The sequence below is a fragment of the Temnothorax americanus genome, unplaced genomic scaffold (assembly GCF_048541705.1).
Source record: "Temnothorax americanus isolate GAGA-0224 unplaced genomic scaffold, ASM4854170v1 Scaffold28, whole genome shotgun sequence".
Classification (NCBI taxonomy): domain Eukaryota; kingdom Metazoa; phylum Arthropoda; class Insecta; order Hymenoptera; family Formicidae; genus Temnothorax; species Temnothorax americanus.
The window spans coordinates 1,494,507-1,510,693 of record NW_027509421.1 but is presented as its reverse complement, the minus strand read 5'-3'; the positions used below and the strand labels follow the sequence as shown (position 1 = coordinate 1,510,693).

General features: G+C 37.3%; 1 protein-coding gene and 2 pseudogenes across 5 annotated transcripts; all 3 read left to right on the top strand.

The window, feature by feature from the left end:
• The first annotated feature begins 109 nt into the window (after nt 1-109).
• On the top strand, nt 110-5,331 carry LOC143899683 (protein unc-45 homolog B-like; annotated as a pseudogene). The gene is made up of 5 exons (XR_013257573.1): nt 110-483; nt 1,609-2,016; nt 2,355-2,684; nt 2,771-3,214; nt 3,580-5,331. The product of XR_013257573.1 is annotated as a protein unc-45 homolog B-like (transcript).
• LOC143899681 (protein unc-45 homolog B-like) lies at nt 1,654-15,721 on the top strand. Of its 3 annotated transcripts, none has more exons than XM_077410148.1 (5): nt 1,654-1,782; nt 12,079-12,241; nt 12,549-12,878; nt 12,959-13,402; nt 13,842-15,721. In XM_077410148.1, the coding sequence occupies exons 2-5, from the start codon at nt 12,224-12,226 to the stop codon at nt 15,528-15,530; spliced, it is 2,481 nt and encodes an 826-aa protein (XP_077266274.1). In that variant the 5' UTR covers nt 1,654-1,782; nt 12,079-12,223; the 3' UTR covers nt 15,531-15,721. The 3 variants fall into 3 exon arrangements, with proteins under 3 accessions (XP_077266274.1, XP_077266273.1, XP_077266275.1); XM_077410147.1 differs by lacking the exon at nt 1,654-1,782 and adding an exon at nt 11,071-11,179 and having other exon boundaries at nt 11,816-12,241; nt 13,842-15,719; XM_077410149.1 differs by lacking the exon at nt 1,654-1,782 and adding an exon at nt 11,903-11,989.
• On the top strand, nt 6,853-10,565 carry LOC143899684 (protein unc-45 homolog B-like; annotated as a pseudogene). The gene is made up of 4 exons (XR_013257574.1): nt 6,853-7,257; nt 7,587-7,916; nt 8,000-8,443; nt 8,828-10,565. The product of XR_013257574.1 is annotated as a protein unc-45 homolog B-like (transcript).
• Nucleotides 15,722-16,187: the final 466 nt, after the last annotated feature.

Below are 16,187 nucleotides of genomic sequence, written 5' to 3'. Positions count from 1 at the left end.
TGTTTCTCGCCACGAAAATTATGGTCGTAGCACGGACACGAACCAAGTGAGATGACTTTATCGGTAGTGCCGGTATATGCCAAATAGTTCCAACGTTGAAAATGGTTGCGAGTGGCGTGCGAGGCGAGGCAGTCGGTGAAACCCGGTAATCCCGGTATCAAAACAAAACACAAAACACCGCCGGCGGCCGCTCGCAGGTAGTCGCAGGTTTCTCTCTGTTTATTTCTGCCTCATTTTACTCATTATAGCTTAATTAGCTACGCCGATCACGTGGTTACAACCATCGGCACGAGGTAGCCGCGAGCCACGTGTCCTCAACGCCTCAACTTGGCGTCAATTATTGCCGGTTTTTAGTCTGGTCACCCCCGTTGAGAAAAGTTGCCCGGTAAAAAAAGTAAACACGTGGCGGAGAAAGTAGAAAAAGTTCCGAGTGCTCGAGCAGCATCGAAAGAACGTTATACGAAGAGGAAGCTATCCGATCAGGTAAAGCATCTGCATTTGTTTCACCGACGATCTGAATCAAGATTCATCAACAATATAACGAAAGCTATTTTTAAAAATAATAGGTGTATGATGCGCAATGCGCAGTAACAATCGGGAAAAGAAAGAAATCACACGAGAGCTCGCACACGCGAGATCATTCGCTCAAGAAATGAACAAAGAATTTTAAATGCATTAAAAACCGATAAACACAAATACTCGCTTGACGGTACCTTAAATATTTTCATATGAGAAAACACATCGATGTGCATTATGAGATTTATCCTCGCGCAAATAAATGTCTCGCGTGTTACAGATTAACCCTCCGGAAGCGAACGCCGAACCGCTGCCAGTCTCTGGTGACCCATGTGTCTTGACTGTGTTTCGTTTACACTGTATATATTTATGGCTCCATGAGTATTGGGCTCTAAATAGTCTATAAATTCTAAATAATAAAAAAATAAAAAACCAGTAATCTGTCTCCGGAAAGTTAATTACACAGCTTTCACAATCTTTCTCGGACATGCTTTCGTCGAGAATTTAAATCTCTGACACGTGAAAAGGAGTGTAAATTTCCCCTGACTCTTGTAGTAAAGCGTACATAATTGCATCTCTTGCTTCAAGACTAAATAAAATACTTGCATGTAGTGTCATAAAAGTCGTCTGGATAGTTCCACATCGTCTATTATAATATGCACAAGCGTCTCTTGGAGATTCTGAGAACGAATTACTTAATTAATAATAATTACTTAAAATACTTAAACGATCGACTTCTTCTGTTGTTTTCCAATGTTCAACAAAAGTCAGCTGTCTAACATAAAGATTATTGCAACAATTGATTACAATTTACATGCAGGTCTCAGTAGAAATTGTATAGGCATTGGATAGCGTATTTATTTTTGATCCATTATATTTTGGGTTTGTTTTCTGTTGCTGAACTAGTGCAGCCAGTTCAGCAACAGACAACAGACCCTATTGTCTCATATTTGCACATATAATTATTTAGTATCTAATAATTGCATCTTCTATACTTTTTGCATTTAAGATAATACATACCATATAGAGTATCACAGAGAGAGTTATTTCATATTTAATATATAATGCAGCGTCATATATTTTGTGTTGTAGAGTTATTCCACCATGGCAAAGTCAGTTATGACTGCACAGGAATTGAAAGAGAAGGGTAATGAAGAATTTAGCAAAGGCAATTGGTCAAATGCCATAAGTCACTACACAAACGGACTAAAACTATCGAAAGAGAACAACGCTGAGAAAGGAGTTTACTACAAAAATCGTGCTGCGGTATATTTAAAGCTACGCGATTACGAGAAAGTGGTTGAAGATTGTGACAGTGCGTTAAAGATATGTTGTAACAAAGCGCTGTATCGCAGATGTCGAGCACTAGAAGCGTTGGAGAGATTCGAGGAGGCATATCGGGACGCGGAGATCATTATTTCATCTGACCCCAATAACAAAGTTATTCAGCCCGTAGCGACGCGCTTACTTGAAATTGTACAAGAACGTAGTAAGGAAAATGCAAGTATTAGTGCCAAGATAAATATATAACTTCTATAGAAATACATTAACTCGCGAGAGATGATAAATAGGTCTATATGTAGATAATGTGAAAATTGTAACGTACTTTTCATACCAGATACTTCAGTAAGAGTTTCTGTTTAATATCACATATGATTTGATAAATGGTTTTTAAGAGTTTTACTTTCTTTTATTATATATAAGTATTATTATTGTTAATAGTCCTACACATCTTATATGGATAAAAATTAAATCATACAAATATAATCTTAGTTATTTTTTTATTTATTTTTTTATTACAGATCATTATATTTAAATATAATTTTATTTTGCATTAGGTATCACAAATGCTGGATTTAGCATTTAACGTGAGTGCAGATAACGACAAACGTGAAACCGCTATGAACAATCTGCTTGTATTCGCACGTGAAAGAGCTGGTGCTGAAGAGATTTTCAAAAAAGAAGGCGTATCTAAAATCATTCAACTTGTGAAAGTGGAAAAGAACGAAAAGGTGATCTGTACTGCGATTCGCATTATAGGCGAATTATGCAAAAACAATATTAATCGAACCGAGTCCGTTACGAAATTCGTGGGTTTGCTTTGGTTTCTGGAAATACTGAACAGCACATCTATACAGAGAGTTAATGCGTCTCAATATTGTTTGCAGGTAAATATCGAGTAAAATACATGCAGTTATTTTACACATTTTACGTATTTCAGTAATTAAGAATTTATTGCATATCTCGATTTCAGAATATATTGAACACTTACAGCGGCATGAATAACAAACCCGATTCGAAACCTGACGATGCGTTGTGCGCGGCGCATAAGGAAGAAATTGACACGATTCTATCGTGTCTATTGAATAGCGTAACGAGTAGAACGATAACAGGCCTTGCTAGAGACGCAATAATAGAACTTATTATGCGTAATATTCATTGCGTAACTGCATTAGACTGGGCCGAACGATTTGTCGAACTTCGCGGTTTGCAAAAATTAATGGAGGTGGCCGGTGAAATGGAGGGATACAAATGCAATTCCTCGATGGACATCACATCTTCCACACGAACTAAAACCAGTATGTGTTTGACAAAAATATATGAAAACATGTACTATGATGCTGCTAAGGAAAAATTTATCAACGTTATTGAAGAATTTATTAAAGATAAATTGCTTTCACCTGACACAGAATCCAAGGTATTGTCTTCCGAGATTTTTTTTACTATTTGAATTATTTTTTTATACTAGTTTTTTGAACAATTTAAACTCTTACTTTTTAAAGCAAAAATGTCGAAAAAGATTTTTTTAATTATTTATCAATATTGTATATTCTGTAAGTTTTAAATACGATTATAATAGAGTTTAATCGAAATTTATTGAAGAGAATATGACTTTTTTATCCAGTATTTCTTAAAGCTAAATTTCTTTTAGTTTCTCAAACTAGAAATTTTCTCTATTTTTAATAAGAATTAAATAAAACTAATTGTATTGATATTTCTTTAAATTAATTATTGGTTCACAAAATGTAGAAATTCATAAATTGTTACGTGATTGTTTTACAGGTGCGTATAGTACTTGCGATAACAACTTTAATATTCGGCCCGCTAGACGTTGCGGACGTAATTATCTGTAAAAAAGAAGTTATTGGGTTGATCCTTGCTATGGCGAAAACGGATGACGTACTGCAACAGAAAATGGTTTGCGAATGTATCGTTGCCGCTATAACCAATTGTAACAAGGGCAACATATTTATATGGCGAGGACGAAATATATTGCAGAACCTGTATTATTCTAAGCATGATTCAATTCGGATTCGAGCGTTAGTGGGTTTGTGCAAGTTATCCCATTTCGAAGACGTACTCTGCACTCCGACTATGAAACTGTTCCCGCATGGAGCGGCGAAGGAATTGGCCAAGGTTTGCAGACGATTCTTGATCAATTACAAGAAAGAAGAAGATATGATAAAATGGGCCTTAAAAGGCCTGTCGTACCTCACTTTCGACGACGACGTCAAAGACGAGTTGATCGAAGACCAACAAGCCATACGAGCAATGATGGAGCTCACCAAGACTGGTGATCAATCGATTTCCTACGGCGTGCTTGTAACGTTGATAAATTTGTGCAACGCTTATGAAGATCAAGAACACATACCTGAGATTTTCGAATTGATGACGGTTGTCATACGTCATTTTGCCGATAAACACGTTGTGGCCGACGACGAAAGCGACGCCAGAATAAGAAGAAGACTATGCATGTTAGCGAAAGCCGGTATGACCAGCACTCTAGTGAACCTCTCCAAAACGGACAGCCGAAATATTAAGGAATTGACAGCCACCGTTCTTAACGCGATATGCATTCCAGACGAAATTAGAGAAATAATTGTTCAACAAGGCGGCACAAAGGCATTATTGTCGTTAGCGCAGGATGCCACATACAAGACAAAGAAGGAAGCTTCGCGAGCCCTGGTCCATCTAGCACACACGTTATCTCCTGAGGTTGCATTTCCTGGACAGATAATCATGGAGGTTGTTCGGCCGATGGTAAATCTCCTGAACCCAGAGTGTTCCGCTGACGAGAATTGCGAGACTGTAACAGCTCTGTGCAATCTTGCTAAAGTCAGCGACACCATGAGAGCAAATATATTCAAGGAGGGAGTGTTTCAGAAGATCGAGGCCTTCGTGTACGGGAAAGACATCCTTTTGAAAGTGGCGTCCCTAGCACTTATCGGTATTTTGTTATCAAACCATGAAGTCGCTATCCAATGTTTCGAGGAGGACAAATCTCGAGTTAAGCATCTTATGTTACTGTGCAAGGACAAGAACCAAGGTACTAAGTTTGCAGCAGCTGAAATTCTAATGGCGCTGACGGCGGCTAACAGAGAGGCGTGCAAGAAAGTTTTTGACTCGAATTCCTGGTTGGAATCCCTACGCCTTTTACTCACTAATTCAGAGGATAGGATACAAGAAAGGGGTATTATAATTGTGGTAAATATGTTGAGAAGCTCGAAAGACGTCGCTGTAAAACTCATGGAAACAGACATAATCAAAATACTGACGGTATTGACTAAAAATGATACCGTGCCAATCAATGTCAAGGAATTGGCATCCGTTGCTTTAAAGGAAGCTGCAGATCGATCCGGTAACGAAGAACGTCGACAAGCAATCATCGTCATGATCGAACGGGAATGTGATAGAGCACGTCTATCAGGACAATTGGACCTTCTAACCCGTTTGCAAAGAGACTTATGGGCATATGAACTTGTTGAAAATATACCCACAAACGTAGACTCAGAAATCGCAAAAGTACTAGAAGGAACTGGACGACGATGATTTCATGGGAAAAAAGATGGAAAATATTAATTCAGAGATTTTATTATATATTTTTATATTTCAAATAAAATGCTTTAAATAATAAAATAAATGTTGCATTTTTAAATTTCTGCAATTTCGTCGTTTGAAACGTAGTTATGCAATCATAATTATATTCGTGTTTGTACATCTTTAAATATATGATTACTGTGCAGGATATATATACATACATAGTTTATTACATAAATTTGCCAAAGTGTAATAGTATTAATATATTGTACAAAATAATACAAAATAATACACGGAGATATACATATATCACTGGGCCGAGCCCGCGCTTTTGAAAGTCACATGACGTGCAGCATTGTTCCTCGTTTGCTACCACCGGTCACGTAAACATTTTGACTGTAAACGCTATGACTTGTATGTAAGCCGCGACCGATTTGCCCGCAATTTGAATTCTTACCGGTTTATTTAGTTACACTCGTTGAAAGCTCGAGGAAAGTCGAGAAAGTTAGGGTGTTCGAGCAGCAGAACGGAAGAACGTTACAAAGAGGAATTGAGCTATCCGACAGGTAAAGAATTTACATTCTATTCTGTTTCGCAGACGGTCTGAACGAAAATTCAACAATATAACAAAGGCTGTTGAAAATTGTGTGAGATACGTTAATAATAATCGGGGAAAAACCACACGAGGTCATTAATAATTCAAGAAATGAACAAAGAACTCTAGATGCATTAAAAACTGAAAAACGAATACTCGGTTGACGGTATTTTAAGTATTTTAACGTAAGAAAAAATGTCGATGGAATGAGATTCATCCTCACGCACGTAAATTTATCGCGCGTCTCAGATAATTCGCTCGCCTTTGTCAGATTCTCTTTCGTCGGGGAAGTTGAATTTCCGTAAAAAACGGAGAAGGGTAAATTGTACTTGATTCTTGCAGCAAGGCGTATGTACATATAATTGCATCTATCGCGTTAAGACGAAATCAAATATTTGCATGTAGCGTCATGAGTTGGCTGGATAAGTTTCACATCGTCTAATATGCACAAACAGCTTCTGGAGATTCTGAGAATAAACACTAAATAATTACTTAAATAAATTCTGTTGTTTTCCAATGTTCAATAAAAGTCAACTTTCCAATATAGAATAAATTATTGCAACAATTGATTACAATTTATATGCAGATTACACACTAGAAGACGCATTATTATTGAACTGTGCACATTTATCTTTTATCCATAATACATATAAAAGTAATTAGGCCTGTTCCTTTTAGCTGAACTTTTTTCCAACGTCAAAAGAAAAAGAGGAAAGATAAACTGCAAGAAGTTTAGCTAAAACGAACAGATCTATTGTGTCGTACATGCGTATAATTATTTAGTAATAATTTCATCTTCTGTGCTTTTTGCATTTAAGATAATACATGTATCAAGAGATATGTTATTAAATGTCAGACTGCTCTTTCTATGTTAAAACATATAATGTAACATCATATAACTTGTGTTGTACAATTATTCCACCATGACAGAGTCAGATATGAATGCACAGAAATGGAACAACAAGGGTGTCGAAGAGTATGAAAAAGGCAATTTTTCAGAAGCATTAAGTCACTACACAAACGCACTGAAACTAGAAGAGACCAATGCATATAAAGGAATGTACTACAGAAATCGAGCTGCTGTATATTTAGAGCTGGGCGATTACGAGAAAGTGGTTGAAGACTGCGACAGTGCGTTAAAGATATGCTGTAATACAGCATTGTATCGCAGATGTCAAGCACTAGAAGCGTTAGACAGATTCGAGGAGGCATATCGGGATGCAGAGATTATTATTTTATCTGAACCTAATAACGAAGATTTTCAATGCATAGCTGAGCGCTTACATAAAATTGTACAAGAACGTAAGGAAAGCTCAGATAGTGCCAAGGTAAATATACATAACCGTTACAAAAGTTCGTCAACTTGCAAGACATGATAATTTAATCTTGATAAAATAATAAAAATGCAACACATTTTTCATCTTGGATGATAAGTATTAGTAAAAGTTTTTGTTTTACTCAATATCACATATAATTTGACAAATGGATTTGAAAATTTTTGTCTCTTTTATTATATAATTATTAATTCTTGTTGATTAATAGTCTGCACACTCTGTACGGGTAAAAATTACATCATAAACATTTAATCTCACAGTTTTTTAAATTTTTATTACAGATCATTATATTTAGGTATACGCTTAATTTTGCATTGTATTAGGTATCAAAAATGCTGGATCTAGCATTTTACGTGTACGCAAGTGAGAAGGAACGTGAAATCGCTATGAATAATCTCCTTGGACTCGCACGTGACGAAGTTGGTGCCGAGGAGATCTTCAAAAAGGAAGGTGTATCGAAAATCGCACAACTCGTGAAAGTGGAAAAGAACGAGAAAATACTCTGTAGCGCGATTCGTATTGTAGGTGAGTTATGCAACAACAATATTAGTCGAACCGAGTCCGTTATGAAATCCGTCGGTTTGCTTTGGTTTCTGGAAATGATGAACAGCACGTCTGTAGAGAGAGTTAACGCGTCTCAATATAGTTTACAGGTAAATATCGAGTAAAATAAATGTATTTATTTTATATATATTTTAGTCATTTTTAAAATTTATTGCATATTTTTCGATTTCAGAATATATTGAACACTTACAGCGGCATGAATAATAAACCTGATTCAAATCGTAACGAGGATTTATGTGAGGCGCATAAGAAGGAAATAGACACGATTATGTTGTGCTTGTCGTACAGTATAACGAGTAGAACAATAACAGGCCTTGCTAGAGACGGAATAATAAAACTTGTTGCGCATAACATTCATTATACTGCGTTAGACTGGGCCAAACGATTTGTCGAACTTCGCGGTGTGCAAAGATTGATGGAGGTAGCCAGTGAAATGGAGGAATACAAATACAAATACAAATCCTCGATGGACATCACATCCTCCACGCAAACTATAACTAGTGCATGCTTAGCAAAAATATATGAAAACGTGTACGATGATGATGGGGAAACATTCATCAGCGCCATTCATAAATTTATTGAAGATAAATTGCATTCGCCTGACATAGAATCTGAAGTATGAATTTTGCAACTTTCGATCTTTTCTTGTTATTTAAATTGTTTGAAAATGAAAGGCCGAGTCGTTTTTAGCTATAGCCGATTTGAGCAATTTAAACTCTCTATTTTTAATACAAAAATGTCAAAGAAGACTTTTCAGTTTTTTTTCAGTTGTCAATATTGTATATATTCTGTAAGTTTTAAATTAAAATTATAGTTATAACAGAGTAATCGAAATTTATTGAAGAATATGACTTTGTCATCTAGTATTTTCTGAAGCGTAATTTATCAAAAATGTCTATTTTTTATCCAAATTAAATAACGCTGTAGCTTCCTTGATTTTAAATCAATATTGTTTGTCGGAACGTAAAAATTAATGACTTGTTAATCTATTGTTTTACAGGTACGTGTAGTAGTTGCGATAACAGCCTTATTATTGGGCCCGTTGGATGTTGGAAACAAAGTTGTGGCTAAAGAAGGGATTTTAGAGATGATCCTCGTTATGGCGGGAACGGATGATGTATTGCAGCAGAAAGTGGCTCTCGAATGTATCGTAGCCGCTGTGAGCAGAAAAGACAAGGTCGACGCGATCATAAATCAAGGTGTTAATATATTGAAAAAACTGTGTCAGTCTAAGGATGATTCACTTCGGATTCGAGCGTTAGTGGCTTTTTGCGAGATGGGTAATTACGGAGACTCAGACGCGACTACCAGACCGTTCGCGGATAGAGTGACCAAGGAATTGACCGAAGCTTGCAGACGATTGTTGATTTATCCAAAGAAAGGAACAAACAGTGTGAGAGAATTGGCCATAAAAGGTCTGTCGTATCTGACTTTCAACCGCGGAGTCAAAGAGAAGTTGATCAAGGATGAAAGAGCCATTGATATGGTGATCGAGATCGCCAAGACTGGTGATCAATCGGTTCTCTTCGGCGTGCTTACGACGTTGGTGAACTTGTGCAATGCTTACGACGAGCACGAACCTGAGATGATAGAATTGACAAAGTTTGTCAAATATCATTTTCCCGAGGAATCTGAACTGGACGACGACGACTTCGAAGATAGATTGTGGGCATTAGTGGCCGTCAATGTGATCAGCGTTCTGGTGAACCTCGCCAAAACAGACAGTCAGAAGTGCAAGGAATTGATAGCGCGCGTTTTCAACGCGATATGTATTCTACAGAGAGTGAGAGAAATGGTTATTGATGAAGGTTGCGCGGAGGCATTGTTGTCGTTAGCGCTTGATGGCACAATCGAGGGAAAGAAACAAGCTTCGCTAGCTTTGGTCCGTTTGGCACTCACGAATCGTCTTGAGATTATATTTCCCGGTCAACTACTCACGGAGGTTGTTCAACCGATTGTAAATCTTCTGAACCCGGAGTGTTCCGTTGATGACAATTACCGGACTCTAATAGCTTTGTGCAATCTAGCTAAAGACGACGACAGCATGCGCGAACATATATTCAAAGAAGGAGTATTTCAGAAGATTGAAGGCTTTAGGTACGAGGGGAACTTTAGGTACGCTAATTTGAAATTGGCGTCTGCAAATCTTATGAACCTGTTGTTTTTAAGCCGCGAAGTCGCTATCCAGTATTTCGAGCAAAATAATTCTCGAGTTGAGTATCTTACGTTGTTATACAAGAACGAGAATCAAAATATTAAGTTTGCAGCAGCTGCAGCTCTAGTGAGGCTGACGGTGGCCAACAAAGAGGCTTGCAAGAAAGTTTTCGACTCGAATTTCTGGCTGGAATTCCTACGCTCTTTACTCACCAATCCAAGCAATAACACCCAAGAAATGGGTGTTATATTTGTGCTAAGTATGATAAGAAGCGTGGAAGATGTTGCTGCAAAAATCGAAACAGACATAATGGAACTACTGAGAGCATTGAGAAACAAGAACAGTACCGTACAGAACAAGAATATCAAGGAATTGGCATCCATTGCTTTAGAGGCTGTTGCGGAACGATCTAGTAAAGAAGCACTCAGCGTAATAAGATGGGAACGTGATACAGCATGTCGATTAGGACTATTAAACCTTCTAAATTATTTGGAAATAAAGTTATGGGTATATGAACATACTGAAAACCTTGTACCCTTAAACATATACTCAGAATTCGGAAGGATACTAACGGGACAATGATCTCTTTGTTGAAAAAGGACAAAATATTCGAAATCTGCATGCCCTATATGTTCCTTATATTTCAAATAAAGTGTTTTAAATAATAAAATAAATGTTACATTTGTACTTTTGCAATTTTATCGTTTGAAACATAGTCATGCGATCATGTATAATTATAATTGTGTTTATATATTTATAAATATATGTTTACTGCGCAAGACATATTTAGATAGATACGGTTTATTTGTTACATAAATCGATTAATATTATTGTATGAAATAACACGTACACGAAGACGTACATACATATACATATAGCACCGGGCTGAGCCCGCGCTTTTAAAAGTCACATGACACAGCTGATGCAGCGTAAAAGTCACATGACATACAGCTGATGCAGCGTCGTGTCTCAATTTGCTACGCCAGTCACGTGGCTGTAAGAAATGCTGTTACTTGTAAGCCGCGATCCGCGCCCTTAATCCTCAATCGACTCGATCTGACATTTAATGTTTGCCGGTTGTACGGTTTATTTAGTTGCTCTCGTTCATCGTTGAAAGATCGATCAGTTGAAAAGTAGAGAAAGTTAGGGTGTGCGAGTAGCACGAGAGAACGTTGCGAAGAGGAAGCTATCCGACAGGTTAAAGAATTTACATTCTGTTTTGTTTCGCAGACGGTCTGAACGAAGGTTCAACAATATAACAAAGGCTGTTAAAAGTAATGTGAGATACGTTACTAATAATCGAGAAAAAGAACTACACGTGGTCATTAATAACTCAAGAAATGAACAAAAAACTCTAGATGTATCAAAAATTGAAAAACAAATATTCGGATAAACGTTACCATTTTTTCACGTCTGAAAAAATGTCGACGCGGAATGATGAGATTCATCCTCGCGCAAGTATATTTATCGCGTCTCGGGTAATTCGCTCGCTTTTGTCAAGTTCTCTTTCGGGAAAGTTGAAATTCTCGACGCAAAAATGAGATGAATGTAAATTACCCCTGACCCTTGCAGCGAAACGCGATAAAATATTTGCATGTAGCGTCGTAAGTCGTCGGGATGGTTCCCCATCGTCCAGTAATCCTCTGTAATTGGAATATGCATAATTTTTCTGGAAGTTCTAAGAACGAACGTTGAATGATGACGTCAGTGATTGATTTCTATATTGTTTTCTTCTATTCCTTTTTGCAGTTGAGATAATATACGTATAAAATATCACAGAGAGTCATCTCATGTTAGAACATACAATGCAGCGTCATATATTTTGTGTTGTAGAGTTATTTCATCATGGCAAAGTCAGACATGACTGCACAGGAGTGGAAAGAGAAGGGTAATGAAGAATTTAGCAAAGGCAATTGGACAGACGCCGCGAGTTACTATACAAACGCACTGAAAATAATAAAAGAGGACAACGCTGAGACAGGAGTGTACTACAAAAATCGAGCTGCGGTACATTTAATGCTACGCGATTACGAGAAAGTGGTTGAAGACTGCGACACTGCGTTAAAGATATGTTGTAACAAAGCGCTGTATCGCAGATGTCAAGCACTAGAAGCGTTGGAGAGATTCGAGGAGGCATATCGGGACGCGGAGATCATTATTTCATCTGACCCCAATAACAAAGTTATTCAGACCGTAGCGACGCGCTTACTTGAAATTGTACAAGAACGCCGTAATGAGAATATGAAAATCAGTGCCAAGGTAAATATAACTATAGAAATGCAGTAACTCGCGAGAGATGTCAAATAGGTCTATATGTAATGTAAAAATTTTAATATATTTTTTATACTGGATACTTCAGTAAGAGTTTCTGTTTGATTCAATATCATATCTAATTTGAGAAATGGATTTAAGAGTTTTACTTTCTTTTATTATATATAAGTATTATCATTGTTAATAGTCCTACACATCTTATATGGATAAAAATTAAGTCATACAAATATAATCTTTTACAGTTAATCATATTTTTGTTATAATTAATTATACACATAATTTTGCTTCGTATTAGGTATCACAAATGCTGGATGTAGCATTCAACGTGAGCACAGATAACGAAAAACGTGAAGCCGCTATGAACAATTTGCTTGTGCTCGCGCGTGAAAGAGTTGGTGCCGACGAGATCTGCAAAAAGGGAGGTGTATCCAAAATCGTACGATTTGTGAAAGTGGAAAAGAACGAGGAAGTGATCGGTAACGCTATTCGTATTGTAGGCGAGTTATGTCAAAACGATATTGATCGAACCGAGTCCATTGTGGAACATGTCGGTTTGCTTTGGTGTCTGGAAGTAATGAACAGCACGTCTGCAGAGAGAGTTAACGCGTCTCAGTATTGTTTGCAGGTAAATATCGAGTAAATTACGTGTAGTTATTGTATATATTTCAATAATTGAAATTTTTTTTTTGCATATTTTTGTTTCAGAATATATTGAACATTTACAGCGGCATGAGTGAGGAACCCGATTCAAAACCCGACAAGGCGTTATGCGAAGCGCATGAGAAAGAAATTGATACGATTCTGTCGGGCTTGCTGAATAGTGTAACGAGTAGAACGCTAACAGGCCTTGCTAGAGACGCAATAATACAACTTATTATGCGTAACATTTATTTGGTAACTACATCAGACTGGGCCGAACGATTTGTCGAACTTCGCGGTGTGGAAAAATTGATGGATATAGCCAGTGAAATGGAAGACTACAAATATGAATCTTCGATGGACATCACGTCTTTCACGCGAACTATAATCAGTGTGTGCATAGCAAATATATTTGAAAACGTGCACTGTAATGCTGCTAAGAAAAAATTTATCAACGCCATTGATGAATTTATTAGAGATAAACTACTTTCATCTGACACTGAATCCAAGGTATTATCTTCCGAGATTTTTTTGATTATTTGAATTATTTAAAAATAAAAAGTCTGTGTTCTAGTTTTTTTGAACAATTTAAACTCTTACTTTTTAAAGCAAAAATTTCGAAAAAGATTTTTTTAAATTATTAGTATTTTGTAAGTTTTAAATTAATATACGATTTTTTATGATAGAATGTGGCGGCTACGAGGCTACGAGCGCCCGAACGGATGGCGGCGCAACCGCCACATAGAATTTCATCGAAATTTATTAAAGAATTTGATTTTTTCATCCATAGTTTTTTTTCTAAAGCTTAATTTCTTTTAGTTTCTGCGACCAGAGATTTTTCTTATTTTTAATCAAAATTAAATAAAACTAATTGTATTGATATTTATTAAACTAATTATTGGTTCACAAAATGTAAAAAATCATAATTTGTTAATCGATTGTTTTACAGGTGCGTATAGTACTTGCGATAACATTAATATTCGGCCCACTAGACATTGCGGACTCGATCATCTGTAAAAAAGAAGTTGTTGAGATGATCCTCGCCATGGCGAAAGCGGATGACGTACTGCAACAGAAAGTGGTTTGCGAATGTATCGTTGCCGCTATAACCAAATGTAAGAGGGCCAACAAATTCATATTGGGAGGTCGAGATATATTGCAGAACCTGTATTATTCTAAGCATGATTCAATTCGGATTCGAGCGTTAGTGGGTTTGTGCAAGTTAACCATTTTCGAAAACGGACTCTGCTCTCCGACTATCAAACTGTTCCCGTATGGAGCGACGAAGAAGTTATCCAAGATTTGTAGACGATTCCTGATTAATCCCAAGAAGGAAAAAGATATGAGTAAATGGGCTATTAAAGGTCTGTCATACCTCACTTTCGACGACGACGTCAAAGACGAGTTGATCGAGGACCAACAAGCTGTTCGAGCAATGATCGAGCTGGCTCGATCCAATACCAAGACTGACGATCAATCGGTTTTCTATGCCGCGCTTACGACGTTGGTGAACCTTTGCAACGCTTATGTCGAGCAAGAACACATACCCGAGATGATAGAATTGGTAATGTTTGCTAAACGTTACTTCGAGGGATATAATCTGTTCGACAGAAACGCAGAGGGAAGAAGAAGCCTGTTAGCGAAGGCCGGTGTGATTAGCGCTCTGGCGAGCCTCGCTGAAATGGACAGTCAGAACTGCAAGGAATTGATAGCCCGCATTTTCAACATGATATGCTGTCCGCGCGAAGTGAGAGAAATAGTGGTTCAACAAGGCGGCACGAAGGCATTGTTATCGTTAGCGCTGAACGGCACAGACAAGGGAAAAAAGGAAGCTTCGGAAGCCCTGGTTCTTCTGGGACTCAACAAACATCCTAAGATTGCATTTCCCGGTCAGATGATGATGGAGGTTGTTCGGCCGATCATAAATCTCCTAAATCCGGAGTGTTCCATTTTGGAGAATTCTGCGACTCTATTAGTTTTGTGCGACCTTGCTAAAGTCAACGGCAGCATGCGAGAACATATATGCAAGGAGGGAGTGTTTCGGAAGATCGAGGTTTTTCTGAATGACGAGGATCATGGTTTGAAATGTGGGTCTCTAACACTTATAAACCTGTTGTTTTTAAGCCATGAAGTCGTCGTCCAATATTTCGAGCAGGACAATTCTCGAGTTAAGCATCTTACGTTGTTGTGCAAGAACGCGAATGTACTTATTAGCTTGTCAGCAGCTACAGCTCTAATGATGCTGACAGAGGCGAACAAAGGGGCTTGCAAGCAGATTTACGATTCGAATTTTTGTTTGGAATCTCTACGCTTTTTACTCACTAGTCCATACAGTGAGGTGCAAGAAAAAGGTATTTTAATTGTGACAAATATGATTAGAAGCACGAAAGACGTCGCTGCAAAACTTGTGAGAAAAGGCATTATGAAACTACTGGCGGTATTGAGCAAAAGTAATACCGCGCAAAACAAGGTCAAGGATTTGGCATTCCTTGCTTTGGAGGAAGCTGCGGAACGACGAGAAGAAAGTCGAGAAGCAATCATTAACATGATAAGAGAACGTCGATCGGGACATGTTACATTAGATCTGCCAAACTATTTCCTAAGAGAGTTAGCTTACTGGAATATAAACTTATATTGAAGATGTACCCAAAAACATAGAATTCGTAAGACTGAACGACGATGATTTTATGAAAAAAAAAAAAAAAAAGACAAAATATATTGCATGGTTAAGATCCCATTATATATTTAATAAAATGTTTTAAATAATAAAATCAATGTTGCTTTTAAATTTATGCAATTTTGTCGTTTCATCGTATTCAACGTATATTCACGCAATCATATAATTATTATTAACGTATCTTTCAAATATATGATTACTGTGCAAGATATAGGTATAGTTTATGTTCAAGTCATTGCAATATAGTAAATGTATACATTTACTGATTTTGCGCTTTTACTGTGACATTATAGCCAAATATACATTTGATTCTATCTGATCTAATGTAAGAAAATGTCCGTGGTATTTAATATTTTCCTGCAAAATATATTATCGCATTTCAAAAATTGAAGGAGGTTTTTTGCGCGCGTGACCAGAGAGAAGCCTGAAAGAGGCCATCCCGGTCTTTTTCATGGGACCATCCAACCTGTATATGCAACCGTGGATATATGACCTCTCTCTCTCAGGTTTATCTCTGGTGCTGTATTACCTTGCGCGTCATATAGTCGGTAAAAACGTTCGCTACCTGCCGGGCGATCGGTAATCCGACCGCCGCAAGTTTTTTTTTTTTTTTTTTTT